This window comes from Tachyglossus aculeatus, chromosome X1, assembly GCF_015852505.1.
Source record: "Tachyglossus aculeatus isolate mTacAcu1 chromosome X1, mTacAcu1.pri, whole genome shotgun sequence".
NCBI lineage: Eukaryota > Metazoa > Chordata > Mammalia > Monotremata > Tachyglossidae > Tachyglossus > Tachyglossus aculeatus.
Genome location: NC_052101.1, coordinates 121,942,594 through 121,963,254, shown reverse-complemented (window position 1 = coordinate 121,963,254; position 20,661 = coordinate 121,942,594). Strand labels below are relative to the sequence as shown.

General features: G+C 49.7%; 1 protein-coding gene across 2 annotated transcripts; it reads left to right on the top strand.

The window, feature by feature from the left end:
• The first annotated feature begins 8,816 nt into the window (after window positions 1–8,816).
• TM6SF2 (transmembrane 6 superfamily member 2) lies at window positions 8,817–20,446 on the top strand. Of its 2 annotated transcripts, XM_038739864.1 has the most exons (11): window positions 8,817–9,022; window positions 10,102–10,179; window positions 14,130–14,233; window positions 15,046–15,140; window positions 15,237–15,340; window positions 16,161–16,243; window positions 16,801–16,925; window positions 17,419–17,520; window positions 18,441–18,533; window positions 18,707–18,826; window positions 19,724–20,446. In XM_038739864.1, exons 1-11 carry the CDS (start codon window positions 8,931–8,933, stop codon window positions 19,931–19,933), a joined length of 1,206 nt encoding a protein of 401 aa, XP_038595792.1. In that variant the 5' UTR covers window positions 8,817–8,930; the 3' UTR covers window positions 19,934–20,446. The 2 variants fall into 2 exon arrangements, with proteins under 2 accessions (XP_038595792.1, XP_038595793.1); XM_038739865.1 differs by lacking the exon at window positions 10,102–10,179.
• The last annotated feature ends 215 nt before the right edge of the window (window positions 20,447–20,661 follow it).

The following is a 20,661-nucleotide window of genomic DNA, read 5'->3' as shown; positions in this document are numbered from 1 at the left end:
TTCAATCACTGGTATTTGTTGAGCGCTACAGGGCACTGTTCTAAGCACTTGGGAGAGTACAATACAAGAAACATTAGCAAACACATTCTCTGCCCATAATAAGCTTACAGTCTGGGGGTGGGGGGCATACATTAGTATGAATAATTGATAATTAAAGATATGTACATAAGTGATGTGGGGTTGGGGTGAATATCAAATGTCCGAAGGTCACAGATCTAAATGCAAAAACGATACAGAAGGGAGAGGGAGCTGGGGAAAAGAGGGCTTAATCAGGGAGTAGATGTGACCTTAATTGTCCTTCGAAGGGGGAGAGAGTGGGGGTCTAGTGTATATGGAGGGGAAGGGAGTTCCAGGCTAGGGGGAGGAAAGGGGTTGGCAGTGAGCTAGACAAGATTGGAGCACACTGAGTAAGCTGGCACCAGAGGAGCAGAGTGTGCCAACTGGGCTGTAGTAGGAGACTTGGTGAGGTAGGATGGGGGAGCTGATCGAGTGCTTTGGTGTTGAATTGGGTTTATCATCGAAGTAGGTAGTTGGAAATTCTGTGGGAAAGGTAACACGCCTGGTGGCAAGTGACAAGACCCGGATTTGAGGCCTGGTGCTGCCGCTGGCTGTTAGGGCAAGTCGCTCGACCTCTGTGTCATTGCCCACATCTCTAAAATGGGGGAGAAAAAGCCTTTCCCCTCCTTGGGAGAACAAGTGAAATCATTGATGTGAATGTGCTTTGGAAAAAATGAGCTCTATATAAATTCTAAGAGTGAGTCTGACTCTCCCTTCTGACATGCTTCCCATGGAGAAGTAGAGTAGCCTAGTGGAGACATGGACCTGTCAGAGGACTTGGGTTCTACTTCTGACTGCCACTTCATACAATCGTATTTACTGAGTGCTTACTGTGTGCAGAGCACTGTACTAAGCGCTTGGGAAAGTACAACACAACAAGAAACAGTGACATTCCCTGCCCACAACAAGCTTACAGTCTAGGATGGGGAGACAGACATCAATACAAATAAAATTACAGATCTGTACATAAGTGCTGTGGGGCTGGGACGAGGGAAGAACAAAGGGAGTAAGGGTGACAAGGAAGTGGGAGATGAGGAAAAGTGGGACAGTTGGAAAGTATTGGCTGTTGAATTTGAGGGAGGGCATTCCAGGCCAGAGGCAGCACTTGTCTGCTGCGTGACCTTGGGCAAGTCACTCCACTCATTTGTAAATTGGGGATTAAATACCTGTTCTCCCTCTTACTTAGACTGTGAGCCCCGTGTGGGACAGGGACTGTGTCCAACCTGATTACCTTGTATCTACTTCAGCTCTTAGAACAGTGCTTGATGCTTACTAAGTGCTTAACAAATATAGCCATCAGAGGTTGGTAAGATTAGAGTCTATTGAGCAAACTGCCCCCTTTTCCTCTTCCAACTAAAGACTTCAAATGGAAAATTGCTAAAATTTATGCTACCTCTTCCCAGTCTCCTCTTCACCCCCAATTTGCTTCTTCTGGGCTCTGTAATCTATGTTGAGGAGAAGAGAGTGAATACCCACAAAGCAATATCACACGCTCTTGATGGTACACCATGTCCAAGGACTTCCCATAATGCCCCTTTAGGTTGGAGAAGAAGAAATGCAACTCCCCCCAGCACTTACTATGTGCCAGGTGCTGTACTAAGCACTGGTATAGATACAAGATAATTGGTTTGTACAGTCCCTACCCCACATGGGGTTCACAGTCTTAACCCCCATTTTATAGATGAGGTAACAGGCCCAGAGAAGTTGTGAGGTACCCAAGGTCACACAGCAGACAAGTGGCAGAGTCAGGATTAGAATCCAAGTCCTGACTCCCAAGCCCATGCACTGTCCATTAGGCCATTCTGCTTACTTGCGTATGTCAAAATGCCTGTGACATAAACATCTCAACTGGAGGGAGTGAGCCTCAGATTTCTCATTTCTTAAGGTTTGCAGACAAGAAAATCAACAGCATGGCCAAGTGGAAAGAACCCTGGATTGAGAGGGAACTTGGTTTCTAATCCTTGCTCTCCCACTTCCCTGTTGTGTGACTTTGGGTAAGTCACTTAACTTCCCTGTGCCTCATTATCCTCATCTGTAAAATAGGCATTAAAGACCTGTTCTTTCTTCCCCAGAGACTGAGGGGACTGTATAGGAGACTGTAAGCTCATTTGGGTGGGAAATGTGTCTGTTATATTGTACTCTCCCAAGTGCTTAATATAGTGCTCTGCACACAGCACTCAATAAATATGATTAACAGGAACTGTATCTGACCTGATTATCTCATATCTATCCTAGTGCTTAGTACAGCACTTAGAACAGCGCTTAGAACAGTGCTTTGCACATAGTAAGCGCTTAGCAAATGCCATCATTATTATTATTATTACAGTGCTTGGCACACAGTAAGTGTTTAACAAGCACCATAATTATTATTATTCAGCCCGAAAGGCAAAAACACTGTCCAGAGAGCCCCTGTGTTATATCCAGTAGGGGACTTGAATATAATAGTTCTCCAAGCTATTTACCTCTTCTTGCAAGTAATTATTGTATTTAAATACTTGCTATGTACTAAGTACAGGGTTAGGTACAATATAATCAGATCAGATCCAATCCCTGTCCCAAACAGCTTACAGTCTAAGGAGGAGAGAGAGCGGGTATTTAATAGTCCCTTGAGAGACAGCAAAGTCAAGCAATTTGCCTGAAGTCACACAGCACGTATGCGGCCAAGCCGGTCTAGGAACCCAGTGCTGTGCTCTTCCCACTTGGCTACGCTGCTTCCTCCTTTCTTGGTGAAATGCAACTGGGGTAAATAGAAAGGACAGAGACCCAGTGGGTGGGTCAGAGCCTCCTCAGAGGAAATGGGGCTGGGGTTTAGTGAACACACTGATCCGGGAACCAGTTCTAATAATAATAATAATAATATAATAATAATAATTATATTTGTTAAGCACTCACTATGTGTCAAGCACTGTTCTAAGCGCTGGGGTAGATACAAGGTAATCAGGCTGTCCCATGTGGGGCTCACAGACTTAATCCCCATTTTACAGATGAGGTAACTGAGGCACAGAGAAGTTAAGTGATTGGCCCAAAGTCACACAGCTGATAAGTGGCGGAGCTGGGATTGGAACCCCCCAACCTCTGACTCCCAAGCCCCTGCTCTTTCCACTAAGCCACGCTGCTTCTCCAAGCCCCCTTCCTACTCTGAGGGATTCCAGTCCCATCCCTGAGCCCCCATGTTTGGGGCCCCCATCTCAGGTCGGGGTGATTAGGGCCCCTAGCCCCCAAAATAATGATGGTACTTGTTAAGTGCTTACTCTGTGCCAGGCACTGTTCTATGCGCTGGGGGAGATCAAGCTAATCAGGTTGGACACAGTCCCTGTCCCACAAGGGGCTCATAGTCTTAATCCCCATTTTACAGATGACGTAACTGAGGCCCAGAGAAGTGAAAGTGACTTGCCCAGGGTCACACAGTAGACCAGCAGCAGAGCTGGGATTAGAACGGTAGTCCTGACTCCCAGGCCTGTGCTCTGTCCAGTAGCCCATGCTGCTTCTCCCAGGACTCTAGCCACTAAGGGGCTGCCAGAATGCAGATCTCAGGTCTGGGTTCATTCAATCGTATTTATTGAGCACTTACTGTGTGCAAAGCACTGAACTAAGCACCTGGGAGAGCACAAACAGACATATTCCTGTGCACAACGAGCTCACACGGAACATGTACTTCACTGTTGTGTCACTACCCTCCAACTGTCCCTGCAGCATGGAAAACTGGGATGCTCCTTGCCTCTCCCACTTCACCAAGGCCCTCGGCTTCATTCAGTGTTATTTACGTATCCTGCTGCCCTGTCCGGCCAGCTGGGCCCTTGGAGAAATGGGGCTTTGGGAGAGGCAGCCATTTCTCTGTGTTCGCTTGGGAGTCCTGCTTTGGACATTGTGCCAATTTGTCTCCCTGTTCTTCATGGTAACTGAAATACCAATTAGCCCAGAGACTGGAAGAAATTAGGCCTGCCCACCCAGACATCGGAGGGATTTTCATAAAACACAAAGCATGACTCTTGGCTCTGATACTCTCCTCCCTTGGGCTCGTTGCCACAGGATACATAGTTGCTATGACACTTGAAGGTGTGGGAAGGGCTAAATTTGCAGGCTGGCACCATTTTGGTGGGGGAGAGGGGAGAGCCTCATGTATATCTTTGGACCTGGTTTTCAGGCTGATAGTAATGGGTGACTTGACTTTTGAAGTTTCTCTGGGGGCAGGAATTTGCTCAGTGTCTTCTAGGGGAAAAATCACAGGTTTGGAAGTCAGAAACTCTGAGTTCTAGTATCAACTCTGCCCCTGGCCTGCTCTCATCTTGAGTAAGTAACTTAACCTTTTTGGGCCTCAGTTTTGTCACCTTTCAAATGGGGCAAATGATAGCTGTCTCTCCCTACTTCAGGGGATGTTGTGAGGATGAAATAGTATTATAATAATAATAATTGTGTTTTAAGTACTTACTGTGTACCAAGCACTATACTAAGCGCTGGGGGAGGAGTGTGAGAGGTGCTGGCTGGGTTGTAGGAAATCAGCGAGGTAAAGGTAGAAGGGGTGAGCTGATAGAGTGCTTTTAAAGCCGATAAGGAGTTTCTTTTTGATATGGAGGTGGATTGGTAACCACTCTAGGTTCTTTATTAAGGAGACATAGGGGCTCATGGTCTAAGAGGGAGGAGAGAGGGCATTTAAACCCCTTTTTATATAGATGACAAAACTGAGGCAGAGAGAGGCTAAGTGACTTGTCCAAGTTGTTGTTGTTAATAGTATTTATTAAGCGCTTACTATGAGCCAGGGACTGTACTAAGCACTGGAGTAGATGCAAGTTAATCAGATCGGACACAGTCCATGAGCCATATGGAGCTCACATTATTAATCCCCATTTTACAGATGAGGCAACTGAGGCACAGAGAAGTTAAGTGACTTGACCCCCACAGCAGGCAAGTGGCAAAGGCGAAATTAGAACCCAGGTCGCCTGACTCCCAATCCTGTGCCTTTTCCATTAGGCCTTGCAGATGTGATAGCTCCGTGCAAATTCCAAGTATTATTATAATTATCATTGGTTACTGGTATGCTGAGTCCAGCCCAAACCCAAACCTACATCATCCCTCCTCTTTTCAATTTCTCTGTTATACTAGTCTACACTGCTCCCTGTTTCAATGAAGGGCTAGGATTTCAGCCAGATCCAGCTCTTTGGGGCAGGTGTAACATCTTAGTCTTTCACAGGAAACTTCTGATTTCTGCTTTAAGAAAATTCCAGAAGGGAGTACTCACCAATACCAGCAAGTCCGTGGATACTGCTTTGTTGTTAGTAATAATAATAATAGTTATTAAATGCTTCTTTGTGCCAAGCTCTGGGCTAGGTGCTGGGGTTACCCCACTCCGACAACATTTATGTCCAGTTCTTTATACTCTGTGGCTTCCGCTATCTGTCATTTATTTTAACATCTGTTTCCCCCACAAGGCTGTTAGCTCCTTGTGGTTGAGATGGGGGCGGGGGTGTCTGCCAACGCTATTGTATTGTGCTTCCCCAACCGTTTAGTACACTGCTCTACACAACAATCAGTGCTCAGTAAATACCATTGATCAATTCAGGAAACCTCACCCATCTGTTCTCTTGTACTCTCCCTTCTGGTTCAAGAGCTGCTACTGGCCATCCCCATCCCACCCCATACCCTCAGACTGCCAGCTTCAGGCATGATCTTTCAGCCGTCTGATAGGCAATTATGGTCATTTTGATCTGTGAGGTTTGGGGAGACACTTTTTATCTACTGTTTATAGAACCAGGAGTGTATGATCTGGCAGCCACCCCTTTATTAACATTTGTACAGATTTATTACTCTATTTATGTTACTTGTACATATTTACTATTCTATTTATTTTGTTAATGATGTGCATATAGCTTTAATTCTATTTGTTCTGACGATTTTGACACCTGTCTCCATGCTTTGTTTTGTTGTCTGTCTCCCCCTTCTAGACTGTGAGCCCGTTGTTGGGTAGGGACTTGTCTCTAAATGTTGCCGACTTGTACTTCCCAAGCGCTTAGTACAGTGCCCTGCACACAGTAAGCGCTCAATAAATACGATTGAATGAATGAAATAAGATCAATTCTCAGCCTGATGAGGGGAGATTAGGACCTCTCTGCCCTGTTCTTCAGATCATACCTGCACTCCCAGTTCTAGAAACTGTAAATGAAAGTGTCTCCCAGGTCAGCGAGTGTGCAGAAAAAGGATGAAATGGGGCAGGACAAAGAGCACTCTGCAGCTCCATTGCCCTGCTGAAGTAAGAAACTTCCTCAAGGAATGACTCACTGGCTCAGTTACGGAGCTGTGGTGAGCAGAATGAAAGTGTCTCCCTCCTAGACTGTAAGATCGTTGTGGACAGAGAATGTATCTACCAACTCTGATGTATTGTATAATACTAGTAATAATAACTGTGGTATTTGTTAAGCATGTACTATATGCCAGGCATTGTACTAAGTGCTGGGGTAGATATAATCAAATCGGGTTGAACACAGTCCCTGTCCCACATTGTGCATACAGTCGTAATCCCCATTTTCCAGATGAGGTAACTGAGGCACAGAGAAGTGAAGTGACTTGCCCAAAGCCACACAGCAGACAAGTGGCAGAGCCGAGATTAGAACCCAAGTCCTCCTGACTCCCAGGCCCATGCTCCAACCACTAGACCACTCTGCTTCTCTCCCAACCGCTTAGTACAGTGAAACTCCCCACAATTCATTCATTCATTCATTCTATTGTATTTATTGAGCGCTTACTGTGTGCAGAGCACTGTACTAAGTGCTTGGGAAGTATAAATCGGCAACATATAGAGGTGGTCCCTACCCAACAACGGGCTCACAGTTTAGAAGGGGGAGACAGACAACAAAACAAAACAAGCAGACAGGTATCAATACCATCAGAATACATAGAATTATAGCTATATACACATCATTAATAAAATATATAGAGTAATAAATATGTACAAATATACACAAGTGATGTGGGGAGGGGAAAGGGGTAGGGCAGAGGGAGGGAGGGTTGCAATGGGGAGGGGAGGAGGAGAGGAAAAGGGGGGGGGGCTCAGTCTGGGAAGGCCTCCTGGAGGAGGTGAGCTCCCAGTAGGGCTTTGAAGGGAGGAAGAGAGCTAGTTTGGTGGATGTGTGGAGGGAGGGCATTCCAGGCCAGTGGTAGGACGTGGGCCAGGGGTCGATGGCGGGACAGGTGAGAACGAGGCACAGTGAAGAGGTTAGCAGCAGAGGAGCTGAGTGTGAGGGCTGGGCTGTAGAAGGAGATAAGGGAGGTGTGGTAAGAAGGGGTAAGGTGATGGAGAGCTTTGAAGCCGAGTTGACTTCAATTGACTTCAAGGCTCTCCATCAATCCCCCCTCCCATTTTAAAAATTCATTCATTCAGTCAGTCGTGTTTATTGAGCTCTTACTGTGTGCAGAGCCTTGTACTAAATCTGGTCTTTTCACCAGTAACCCCCCAGCCCGTTCTCTTTGTTCCTCCCAAGCCAATCTCTAACCGTCCCTCCGCTCTGTACAGTCTCTCCACTCCTCAAGTACCTCCGATGGATGCCCAAGCCGAAATGCCTCACCCTGATTAAGCACCTCAAAGTGCTTAATCAGCTCTCTTCCCCTTATCATCATCAATGATATTTGTTGAGTGCTTATTGGGTGCAGAGCACTGTACTAAGTGCTTATCCTAAGGCCTCTCCCACTACAACGAAACTTGCACACTTTGCTCTTTGAACGCCGACTTTGCACTTAGTCCTCCCTGTTACCAATGGGGGTTAATATAATGATGGTATTTGTTTAGCATTTACTATATGCTCCTTCCCCTCCCCACAGCACCTGTATATATGTATATATGTTTGTACGTATTTATTATTCTATTTATTTATTTATTTTATTTGTACATATTTATTCTATTTATTTTATTGTGTTAATTTGTTTTGTTTTCTCCTCTGTCTCCCCCTTCTAGACTGTGAGCCCACTGTTGGGTAGGGACCGTCTCTATAGGTTGCCAACTTGGACTTCCCAAGCGCTTAGTACAGTGCTCTGCACACAGTAAGCGCTCAATAAATAGGATTGAATGTATATATGCCAAGCACTGTTTTAAGCGCTGGGATAGATACAGGGTTATCAGGTTGTCCCACGTGGGGCTCACAGTCTTAATCTCCATTTTATGAGGCACAAAGAAGTGAAGTGACTTGCCCCAAGTCACACAGCTGACAAGTGACAGAGCTGGGATTAGTACCCACGTCCTGTGACTCCCAAACTGTGAGCCCCACGTGGGACAGGGACTGTGTCCAATCTAACTAGCCATGCATCTACCCCAGCGCTTAAGCACTTAACAAATGCCATAATAAATTTAAAAAATGGGGATAATACTACCTGCACCTCCCTCCTTAATAAAGATAAAACAACAACATCCATTCTCAGCAGGTCGACAGAAATATGGGAAATGAGAAAAGTGAGGTGAAAGGGCTTGGGGAAAAATCATCTACCCGATTGAAGGAATTGATTATAGTGGAAGGGTTGAGCCACAGGACTGAGGAGGGTAATGAGGAAAAGGAGCCTCTGTCTCTTTAACAGTCTCTCAATGTTATCTTTCTCCTGCAGAGTGTTGAAATTGCTGGGCGGGACGGGGGTGGGGGTGGGGGGGGGGGGTGCTAAAGTCTGCGACCTTTGCATAGAACTGGGAGGGACATAGGGAGGAAGGCAGAGGTGCAGGGGGGCAGGTGGGTGGTCTGGGGGATGTGAATAGGCCGTCAGCTTCCAGGAGGTACTGAACCCTCCAGATCAGGAAAACCAGAGCAGGCCAGAAGACAACTATCCAGGAAAGCTTCTGCCCGACGAGAAGGTATCTGCAAAGACTGCTTCAGACTCCCAGCTGCTCCCACACTCCCACCATGGAAATCCCTCCAATCTCAGAGAAAGCCACCACCTTCTCTCTCCTAGCCTTGCCGGTCTCTTATGGCCTGACCCTCATCTCTACCTCACAGTGAGTACCCAGGGGCTCTGGGTTAGGTTCCTCCAGGTCACACCAGGGGTTTTAGGTCACGTTCAACCGGATTTGCCTGTATTCACCCCAGCGCTTAGTACAGTGCCTGGCACATAAGGGCTTAACAAATACAAATAATCATTATGCCTGTTGGTATGTTTGGTTCTGTTCTCTGTCTCCCCCTTTTAGACTGTGAGCCCACTGTTGGGTAGGGACTGTCTCTATGTGATGCCAATTTGTACTTCCCAAGCGCTTAGTACAGTGCTCTGCACATAGTAAGCGCTCAATAAATACGATTGATTGATTGATTGATTGATTGAGCAGGCCCACAGTGCCAGGCAGGAGCCTCAAGGCCGGTAGAAACAGGGAAAACACCCAGCGGTTTCCCCCGGTCCCCTCCGCTTCCTGCCTTCTTGGCTCAGCTGGGAGGAAAATCAGTCAATGGTATTTATTGAGTGCATAGTGTGTGCATGGCACTGTACTAGGCGCTTGGGAAAATACGGTATAACAGAGCCGTAGATTGAGTATCTTTAACCAAATGTTTTTCTTTGATCCTGTTTGATTCCGGGAGGACAGGAACTATTCACCCAGGTTTGGGAGGCCTAGAGCAAGCCCTCAGGGCTGGGCCTTTTTCCACCAGCCTTTGGCCTCTACCCAGCAGACTGGTGTAAACTGGGGTGGTGGTTTGCCCTCCTACAGCCTCCATCCCACTGGGATGGGGGCTGGGGCTAACCGGTCTTCCTTCCCTTTGGGGAATCTTCTCTTCCAGCCCCACCCCACCCTCCCAAGCTCTATTTTCAGGAAGCTGCTGGGACCCTGAGCCATCTTTCCAGGCCACAGAGTCAGGCAGGGCTGGAGATATATCCAAGAAATCAGCCCCTCCCTGTATAGAGGAGCTATGGATGGCTGTGGCCCGGTGACATTAACTGACTGCTGGACTGACTGCTCTGCTTCGTCCCCTGTCCCCTTTCTTTGGACTCTGGACCCATGCATATCCTTAGCCTAATTGGCTGAGCAACCCAACCCTTCTGCTGAGTTGCTGTAACTTAGTGGATCTTTCTCTCCCCCTGATTGCAAAGGGCCCGGGGTCAGGTGGAGGAGAAGGATGATGATGATGGCCTTGGAGAGGGATCAGGGTCTCCACCCCCACGCCCTGGGTGAGTCATCAGGAATTGTTTGCATATCTGAACTACATCAGATTCCTGATCCCAGGGGTTCATTTAGAGTCTTACTTTCATTCATTCATTCAATCGTATTTATTGAGCGCTTACTGTGTGCAGAGCACTGTACTAAGCGCTTGGGAAGTACAAGGTGGCAACTACATCATTGCCCCTGCTCTCTCTCCCTCCCTCCAGGTTCGCATCTCCTCCTGCCTTCAGGACATCTCCTTCAGGACATCTCCATCTGGATGTCTGCCCACCATCTAAAACTCAACATGTCCAAGACTGAACTCCTTATCTTCCCTCCCAAACCCTGCCCTCTCCCTGACTTTCCCATCACTGTTGACGGCACTACCATCCTTCCCCTCTCACAAGCCCACAACCCTGGTGTCATCCTCAACTTCTCTCTCTCGTTCACCCCTCATATCCAATCCGTCACCAAAACCTGTTGGTCTCACCTCTGCAACATTGCCAAGATCCGCCCTTTCCTCTCCATCCAAACCTCTACCCTACTAGTTGAATCTCTCATCTTATCCCGACTGGATTACTGCATCAGCCTCCTCTCCGATCTCCCATCCTCCTGTCTCTCCCCACTTCAATCCATACTTCACGCCGCTGCCCGGATCGTCTCTGTGCAGAAACGCTCTGGGCATGTTACTCCTCTCCTCAAAAATCTCCAGTGGCTGCCTGTCAACCTACAAATCAAGCAAAAACTCCTCACTCTCAGCTTCAAGGCTCTCCATCACCTCGCCCCCTCCTACCTCACCTCCCTTCTCTCCTTTTACAGCCCATCCCATACCCTCCACTCCTCTGCCACTAATCTCCTCACTGTGCCTCATTCTCGCTTGTCCCCCCATCAGCCCCCGGCCCACGTTATCCCCCTGGCCTGGAATGCCCTCCCTCTGCACATCCGCCAAGCTAGCTCTCTTCCTCCATTCAAAGCCCTACTGAGAGCTCACTTCCTCCAGGAGGCCTTCCCAGACTGAGCCCCCTTCTTCCTCTCCCCCTCTTCCCCCTCCCCATCCCCCCGCCTTACCTCCTTCCCCTGCCCACAGCTCCTGTATATATGTATATATGTTTGTACATATTTATTACTCTATTTTATTTGTACATATTTATTCTATTTATTTTATTTGGTTTATATGTTTTGTTTTGTTGTCTGTCTCCCCCTTCTAGACTGTGAGCCCGCTGCTGGGTAGGGACCGTCTCTATATGTTGCCAACTTGTACTTCTCAAGCGCTTAGTACAGTGCTCTGCACACAGTAAGTGCTCAATAAATATGATTGAATGAATGAATACAGAGACGGTCCCTACCCAACAACGGGCTCACAGTCTAGAAGGGGGAGACAGACAACTAAACAAAACATGTGGACAGATGTCAAGTCATCAGAACAAATAGAATTAAAGCTAAATGCACATCTTTAACAAAATAAATAGAATAGTAAATATGTACAAGTAAAATAAGTAGAGTAATAAATCTGTACAAACATATATACAGGTGCTGTGGGGAGGGGAAGGAGGTAGGGCCGGGGGGATGGGGAGGAGGAGACGAAAAAGGGGGCTCAGTCTGGGAAGGCTTCTTGGAGGAGGTGAGCTCTCAGTAGGGCTTTGAAGGGAGGAAGAGAGCTAGTTTGGCGGATGTGTGGAGGGAGGGCATTCCAGGCCAGAGGGAGGACGTGGGCCGGGGGTCGATGGGAGACAGGTGAGAATGAGGTACAGTGAGGAGGTTAGCGGCAGAGGAGTGGAGGGTGCAGGCTGGGCTGTAGAAGGAGAGAAGGGAGGTGAGGTAGGAGGGGGCGCGGTGATGGAGAGCCTTGAAGCTGAGAGTGAGGAGTTTTTGCTTGATTTGTAGGTTGACAGGCAGCCACTGGAGATTTTTGAGGAGAGGAGTAACATGCCCAGAGCGTTTCAGCACAAAGATGATCCGGGCAGCAGCGTGAAATATAGACTGAAGTGGGTAGAGACAGGAGGATGGGAGATCAGAGAGGAGGCTGATGCAGTAATCCAGTCGGGATAGGATGAGAGATTGAACCAGCATGGTAGCAGTTTGGATGGAGAGGAAAGGGCAAGTCTTGGCAATGTTGCGGAGGTGAGACTGGCAGGTTTTGGTGACAGATTGGATGTGAGGGATGAATGAGAGAGCGGAGTCGAGGATGACACCAAGGTTGCAGGCTTGTGAGATGGGAAGGATGGTAGTGCCGTCTACAGTGACGGGAAAGTCAGGGAGAGGGCAGGGTTTGGGAGGGAAGATAAGGAGTTCAGTCTGGGACATATTGAGTTTTAGATTCATTCATTCATTCAATCGTATTTATTGAGCGCTTACTGTGTGCAGAGCACTGTACTAAGCACTTGGGAAGTACAAGTTGGCAACATATAGACATGGTCCCTACCCAACAGTGGGCTCACAATCTAGAAGGGGGAGACAGAGAACAAAACAAAACATATTAACAAAATAAAATAAATAGAATAAATATGTACAAATAAAATAGAGTAATAAATGTGTACAAACATATATACATATATACAGGTGCTGTGGGGAGGGGAAGGAGGAAGGTGGGGGGGTGGGGAGGGTGAGGAGGGGGAGAGGAAGGAGGGGGCTCAGTCTGGGAAGGGCTCCTGGAGGAGGTGAGCTCTCAGTAGGGCTTTGAATGGAGGAAGAGAGCTAGCTTGGCAGATGTGCAGAGGGAGGGCATTCCAGGCCAGGGGGATGACATGGGCCGGGGGTCGATGGCGGGACAGGTGAGAATGAGGCACGGTGAGGAGATTAGCAGCAGAGGAGCAGAGGATGTGGGCTGGGCTGTAGAAGGAGAGAAGGGAGGTGAGGTAGGAGGGGGCGAGGTGATGGAGAGCCTTGAAGCCGAGGGTGAGGAGTTTTTGCCTGATGCGTAGGTTGATTGGTAGCCAAGATGGCGGGCAGACATCCAGATGGAGATGTCCTGAAGGCAGGAGGAGACAGGAGCCTGAAGGGAGGGAGAGAGAGCAGGGGCAGAGATGTAGATTTGGGTGTCATCTGCATGGAGATGATAGTTGAAGCTGTGGAAGCGAATGAGTTCACCAAGGGAGTGAGTGTAGATAGAGAACAGAAGGGGACCAAGAACTGACCCTTAAGGAACTCCAACAGTAAGGGGATGGGAGGGGGAGGAGGAGCCCGCAAAGGAGACTGAGAATGAAGGGCTGGAGAGATAAGAGGAGAACCAGGTGAGGACGGAGTCTGTGAAGCCAAGGTTGGATAGCGTGTTGAGAAGAAGGGGGTGGTCCGCAGTGTCGAAGGCAGCTGAGAGGTCGAGGAGGATTAGGATAGAGTAGGAGCCATTGGATTTGGCAAGCAGGAGGTCATTGGTGACCTTTGAGAGGGCAGTTTAGACAGGACGTCTCAGCTCTGGGGTCCCCATTTCAGAGGCAGAATTGGGAGGAGATTTGGCCTAGTGGAAAGAGCACGGGGCTGGGAGTCAAGGAGACTGGGGTTCAGTCTAGTGTATGATGTCGGGCAGGTCACTAAACCTCTCTTTGCCTCAGTTTTCTCCTCCGTAAAATGGAGATAAAGTCGACTGGGAGCCTTGGGTGGGACAGGGACCGTGTCCGATCTCATAACCTTGGCTCTATCCCAGCACTTAGCACACAGTAAGGGCTTATGCACTTTAATAAATGTCATGATTAATTACAGAAGTGCCTCTTCTTGCCAGTAAATCCTTACTCTCTAGGGCTCAATTTCTCCACCTGAGAAATGGGTATAGTCTTGCTTCTGTCCCCCTAAAGGTGCTGACTGACAGTCAGCCATCCAGTCAGACTGGAACTTTATTACCGGTGCCAATCACAGCAGGGAATGGTCCAGAAATAGCTTCTACCAGCAACCCTAGACCCACTGCTCCCTCTGGTGAGGGCCCCATCCTGGACCAGCCCTGACTAACTATAACCCACTTCTGAGCCCTGTATTCTGTGTTCCCCAGCCCCGTGATTATCGCCCTAGTGAACAGCCTTGTCCTGCTGGTCCTGTTTTGGGCTGCCTATCAAGTGGCCAGAGGAGAGCTCTCCCATGACCCTCTTTTTGGTGGTAAGTCCTTTTGGAGGGTGGGGAGATGGGCTTGGTCCTGTAAGAGCAGAACAAGCTCTTAATGGACAGGCACCTTTGGAGCATATGCACCCAGCAGAGGGGCAACATGCTCAAGAACAGAGCCAGAGGGTAGTTTTCTTGGTGGAGGCAGGGAGGGGGTATAGATTACAGCTCTCCCAAATTCTTTCCGGAGGCAGAGCCATGCCAGAGGGCGGGTAGGAGGAGCCATTTTGCTGGCCTGGAAGCCCAGGCCATGTAAGGGAGGGAGTGGAAGAGAGGATCTGGGTAAGGTGGGAACTTTTCAAACATGAATCCCCATGCATGAGAAGTGGCATTGCCTAGTGGATAGAGCACGGGACTGGGAGTCAGAAGGTCATGGGTTCTAATCCCTGCTCTGCCATTTGTCTGCTGTGTGACCTTGGGCAAGTCTCTTAACTCCTCTGTGCCTGAGTTCCCTCATTTGTAAAATGGGGATTAAGACTGTGAGCCCCACGTGGGACGGAGGCTGTGTCCAACCCAATTATAGTGTATCTACCCCAGCTCTTAGAACAGTGCAAGACACATAGTGAGCGCTTATCAAATACCGTAATTATCATTATTATTATGATTCATGTCAGGGCAGTGCTTAGAGATTGGGTCTGGAGAGATTCGATTGGCTCAGGGTTGATCAGCCCTAGGGCAGGGAACGTGTCCATTTATTGTTATAGTGTACTCACCCAAGCACTTAGTACAGGGCTTTACACACAGTAAGCGCTCAATAAATATGATTGAATGAATGAATAAATAAACCGTTTGCACGTTCTCTTACCTAGTGTTCACAGTCTTTGCCTTCACCTCTGTCATCAACCTGCTCATCTCGCTGGAGGAGGATGGCTACATCAGTGGCTTCATGGAGTTCTACGTGAAGGTATCCAGGCCGTTCCCCTCTGTCCCCAAACTACTGCCCCATCCTAGTAGCTCCTGGCCTCCAGGCCTGATTCCGTCCCCTTCACTCTGCCTTCAGGGGGAGCCGTTCCTGCACACAGCCTATGGCCTCTTCATCTGTTACTGGGATGGCATAGTTCACTACCTGCTTTACCTCCTCATGACTGGAGCTATCGTGCACAGGTGTGTGTGTGGTGGGGGGTGAGGGGAGCAGGTTAAATAATAAGAAATAATGATGGTATTTGTTAATCGCTTACTATGTGCCAAGCACTGTTCTAAGCGCTGGGGTTGATACAAGGTAATGAGGTTGTCCCAGTCTTAATCCCCATTTTACAGATGAGGTAACTGAGGCACAGAGAATTTAAGTGACTTGCCCAAAGTCACACAGCCGATAAGTGGAAGAGCCGGGATTAGTACCCACGACCTCTGGCTCCCAAGCCCCTGCTCTTTCCGCTAAGCCACGCTGCTTCTCAAGAGCCCAGGTATTTCTCCTGACAATCAGGCCAGGAGAAATACCATTGATGGACTGATTGATTGAGGAGGTTTAAAGATCTCTTTTGAGCTGAAGGCTCAATGATAATAACTGTGGTATTTGTTCCAAGCTTATTATGTGCCAAGCAGCACTGAGAAGCAGCATAGTGTAGTGGATAGAGGACAGGCCTGGGAGTCAGAAGGTCATAGGTTTTAATCCTAGCTCCACCACTTGTCTGCTGTGTGATCTTGGGCAAATCACTTAACTTCTCTGGGCCTCAGTTATATCATCTATAATATGGGGATTAAGAGTGTGAGCCCCATTAGGGACAGGGACTGTGTCCAACCTGATTAACTTGTATCTACTCCAGTACTTAGAACAGTGCTTGGCATATAATAAGTGCTTAACAAGTACCATTATTATTATTATTATTTTTGTCCTGGTGATGGTGGTGGTGGTGGAGGGACAGGATGGATTCAGGGCCCTACAGTCCAAGAAATGAACTCTCTCATCCATCTCCTCCCTCTTCAGGAAGAGTTATAGGAACCTGGGACTCTATTGGCTGGGCTCCCTGGCCATGAGCATCTTGGTCTTTTTACCGGGAAACTTATTAGGTAAGAGCCTTTGGTCGGTCCCTCAGGCCTGAGGGAGCAGCAGCCAGTTCCACTGTGCTGTCCCGGCCAGACTTCGCCGTTACCCCAGGGACGGTTTCAAATCCTGGGAGGGAGGGAGGGAGGGAGGGGGATCCTTTCTTGCCAGTTGCCCTCTCCCTCACATTTCCCAGTCTGAACCGTTGAAGCTTCCGTACCCGGCTCTGGGGCAGCCCAGATGACCCTTGGGGTGGGGGAAGCAGGAGGGTGATGCCCAGTTCCAAGGCCACCACCACCACAACTCTGCCCCCAGTGGGAACCGAGCTCACATTGGGGATTGGGGGGGGAATAGGCTCCCCCAGCCTATGCCTTCTTTTCTTTGACCTGCTTTCCGGGACAGAGTTGCAGAGGGCTCAGCAGAAGCCAGGCTGGGCAAGAAATCTCCCCCACGAATGGAGCATGGCGGGATCTCCTGTCTGCCTCCTGGGCTGTTGTATTCTTCCAGGCCGCAGCCTCCCTGGGGGCTGAGCCTCATAGGGGGCTGCCCTCTCCGTCTCTCCCCCCTCCCACCTCCCCACCAGGCAAGTATGGCTCTGAAATCCACCCCACCTTCCTGCTCAACATCCCCTACATCCTCATCCCTTGCTGGGCTGGAATGAGGATCTTCAGCCAGCCCCGGGCTCTGCCCTGCTGTTTCCCAGAGAGGGTAAGTGGCCCAGGCCTTGGGAGGAGGTTAGTGCCAGACTGCAGCCCACACGCCCAGCCCCTGCCCGTTTCTCCCGCCCTCCATGTGTGTGGCTTGTGGTTCCAAGTGAAATGGAGGGGTGAGTGAGCCTGACACAGTCTAGCCCACTCTGTCACCACCCCACCCTACCTCAGCCCCCAGAAGAAGAGGCCACCTGCCCTTCTGGGTCTACCTTTCCCCTCGCCTCCGCCATTCCTGGCCATGGTGACCAGGGCGACCCACGGAAGCAGGGCGCCCCACTTAACTCCCTGTTTCACAGGACAAAGGGACCGGCCACCCTAAATTTGCAGATCTGTGGGTCATCATTCCTCCTGATGGCTTCTGGAGGAGGATCAGGGTTGGGACGTGATCGTTCCAGAGACTCTCAGGGTGTCAGGGGCAGAGCTGGGACTGGAGCTCAAGACTCCTAGCCCTGGGACCCAATGCATAACCCACCTCTGCCTTCTGTGTGCAGGTTGTGGAGGAGCAGAAGAAGGGATTGCACCAGCGGCCCCTCGACCTGGCCTTGGTTCTGTATCTGCTGCTGGCCATGGCCTTCACCCTCTTCCGGGGCCTGGTGAGTAGCCAGGGGTGCAGGCCGTCTGGGATCGGAGCTCAGCGAAGCTGACTGTGGGCTCCCCCCACCCCCTCCCTCACAGTCCCTTCAGTAGCCCATTATTATCTGGGAAAGTGGGATTGCTCATCTCCTGTCTGGGTGGAGGAGTCATGACTCCTTTACCATTTCCCACTGCTCTTGTTCTCCAACCCTAGAGTCCTCTGGGCTCCTGCTTCACCTTGTCTCTTTACTCAGAGCAGCCTGGCACCAAGACAGGGAGAGGAAAAGGGCTCTGAGTTGGGCCCTGGGCCAGGTCAGGGACAGAGAATAAAAATAATTGTGGTACTTGTTAAGTGCTTACTACGTGCCAGGCAATGTACTAAACCCTGGGGTAGATACAAGATCATCAGGTTGGAAACAGTCCATGCCCGATGTGGGGCTCACAGTCTTAATCCCCGTTTTAAAGATGAGGTAACTGAGACCCAGAGAAGTGAAGTGACTTGCCCAAGGTCATGCAGCAGACAAGTGGCAGAGCTGGGATTAGAACCCATGAACTTCTGACTCCCAGGCCCGGGCTCTATCCACTATGCCATGCTACTTATATGCCAGGAAGAATGACCACCTTCCCTTACTAAGCTCCCACTTCCACTACTCACCCTCCCATCTGCATCACCAATGTACTTGGGGCTGTGCCCCCTAGGCACTCTGTTACCCCACCCCCAGCCCTATAGCTCTTAGATCCAGGTCCTTGTACTGCTTCCCCTATCTGTCACTGATTTTAATGTCTGTCTCTCTCTCTAGACTGTCAGCTCCTTGTGAGCAAGTGACACGTCCACCAACTCTGTTGTATTGCCCTCATCCAAGTGCTTAGCCCAGTGCTCTGCACACAGTAAGCGCTCAGTAAATATCATTGATTGGGTGCATGGTCTCTGTATTCCTAGGTGGCCCTGGACTGCCCAGCAGACTCCTGTTTCTTCTACATCTACCAGTATGAGCCGTATCTGCGAGATCCAGTTGCTTATCCCAAAGTCCAGGTGCCTTGGTGTCTTGGCCCCCCACCTGCATGGTGGTGGGAGAATGTTGGCTCATAAAGTCATCCCAGCTTGACCCTGGGGAGGGGAGGCTGCCTTGGGAGAGGGCGGAGGAGAGGTGGCTGGGGTCTGGATCCCCGTGGGCCTCACACTGGTTCCTGTTGGCCTGCCTCCAGATGTTGGTGTACATGTACTACGCCTTGCCCTTCTTCTGCCTGGCTGTCTACGGCCTCTTCCGACCAGGTTGTAGCTGGCTGCCCGACTGGGCCTTGGTGTTCGCTGGAGCCATTGGCCAGGTAAAGGGGAAGTGAGGGAGTGGCAGAAGGGAACCAGGGAGAAGGGTGGGAGAGGAGTTTCTTTTCCCTCCCTTTTCTTTTTTTTTCTTTTTAAATAATGGTACTTGTTAAGCTCTTACTATGTACCAAGCACTGTGCTGAAGCAGCATGGCGTTGTGGATAGAGCACAGGTCGGGGAGTCAGAAGGTCGTAGGTTCTAATCCCTGCTCTGCCACTTGCCTGCTGTGTGACCTTGGGGAAGTCACTTCTTTTTGCCTCAGTTCCCTCACATGTAAAGTGGGGATTAAGACTGTGAACCCCATGTGGGACAAGGACTGTGCCCAACCTGATTTGCTTGTACTCACTCCAGTGCTTAGTACAGTACTTGGCACACAGTAAGCGCTTAATAAATGCCAGAATTATTATTATTATTACTAAGCACTGGAGGAGACACAGGATAATCAGGCTGGACATAGTCTCTGTCCCACGTGGAGCTCATAGTAATCTAGAGAAGCAGTGTGGCCTGGTGGAAAGAGCTTGGGCCTGGGAGTCAGAGGACCTGGGTTCTAATTCCAGCTCTGCCATTTATCTGCTGTGTGACCTTGGGCAAGTCACTGCACTTCCCTGTGCCACAGTTTCCTCATTGATCAGATGGGGATTCAATACTTTTTCTCCCTCCCCTTAGACTGTGGGGGCAGAGACTGTGTCTGACCTGATTATTTTGTCTCTTCCCCAGCACTTAGCACAGTGCTTAGCACTTAATAAATACCACCATTATTATCTGCACGTTCGGAGTTGGGGGTGACCCTTGACACATCTAGGAGATTTTAGCCCCGACTGATCCCCTTCTGATAGTCCTTGCCCGCCTTCCCCTCTCCCTCCCATTCCCTGACTCTCCCTCCCCTATCCACACCTCAGGCCCAGTTCTCCCACATCGGTTCTTCGCTCCACCACCGCACCTCCTACACGTACCGCACCCCAGAAGACGCCCGGACCAGCTTCTTCTTCTCAAACCTCCTCTACGTCCTGGGCCCCCACATTCTTGCCTTCCGCTGTCTCCGGAGACCCAACTTCTTCTTAAATCCTGGACCCCACCACCAGGAGGGAAAAGACAAGAAGCGGCAGTGAAGAGGGGCGGTGGGAAAGGAGCCCCATCTCCACCCAGGACCTTGTTTGGGCCAGGTAGTAAGGTCCCAGAGTCCCCCTGCATCCCAGTGGAGAGATGGTACTGTCCAGTGAAGCCAGACAGAGTCTAGGCTGGGGTTTTGATCAATCAATCAGTGACTGATGGGTTAAGGACTCTGCCTGGAGGTGGTTCAGTTCCCATAGATCAGATGGCAGGGCCTCCTGCCAGTGCTGGTGGTTCTGCCCCGTTTCCTCCTGAGGGAGCTTCTCCCCAACCCCATCCTTTCTGACCTCCCTCCCCCCAAGAACTGTTCCCCAAGTTCTCTTGAGCCTCCCAATGGGGAGGCCAGGAAAGGGACCAGCAGTCTAAAGCTGCCCCAGAGTCCCCTTGTCTGATAGATGATCTTGTTCACCCAAAACAAGGACAGACTTGGGTGATGGAGGGAGGGAGAGGAGGAGGCAAATGAACACGGGAGACCCTACCGTAACAACTTATTTGTTTACAAAATAAAATCACATGAGGATGCTATCTTTTTCTAACCCCCACTCCCCCCCCCCCCCCCCGACACCCCACACTGCTGTGACTCAGGGGGATTCCTTGGGAAGCAAGCCCCCTTGTCGGGGGCTTGTGGTGTTTGTTAAATGCTTACTATATGCCAAGCACCGAACTAAGCACTGGAGTAAATATGAGGTAATCAGGGTCATAGTCTAAGTAGGAGGGGGAACAGGAA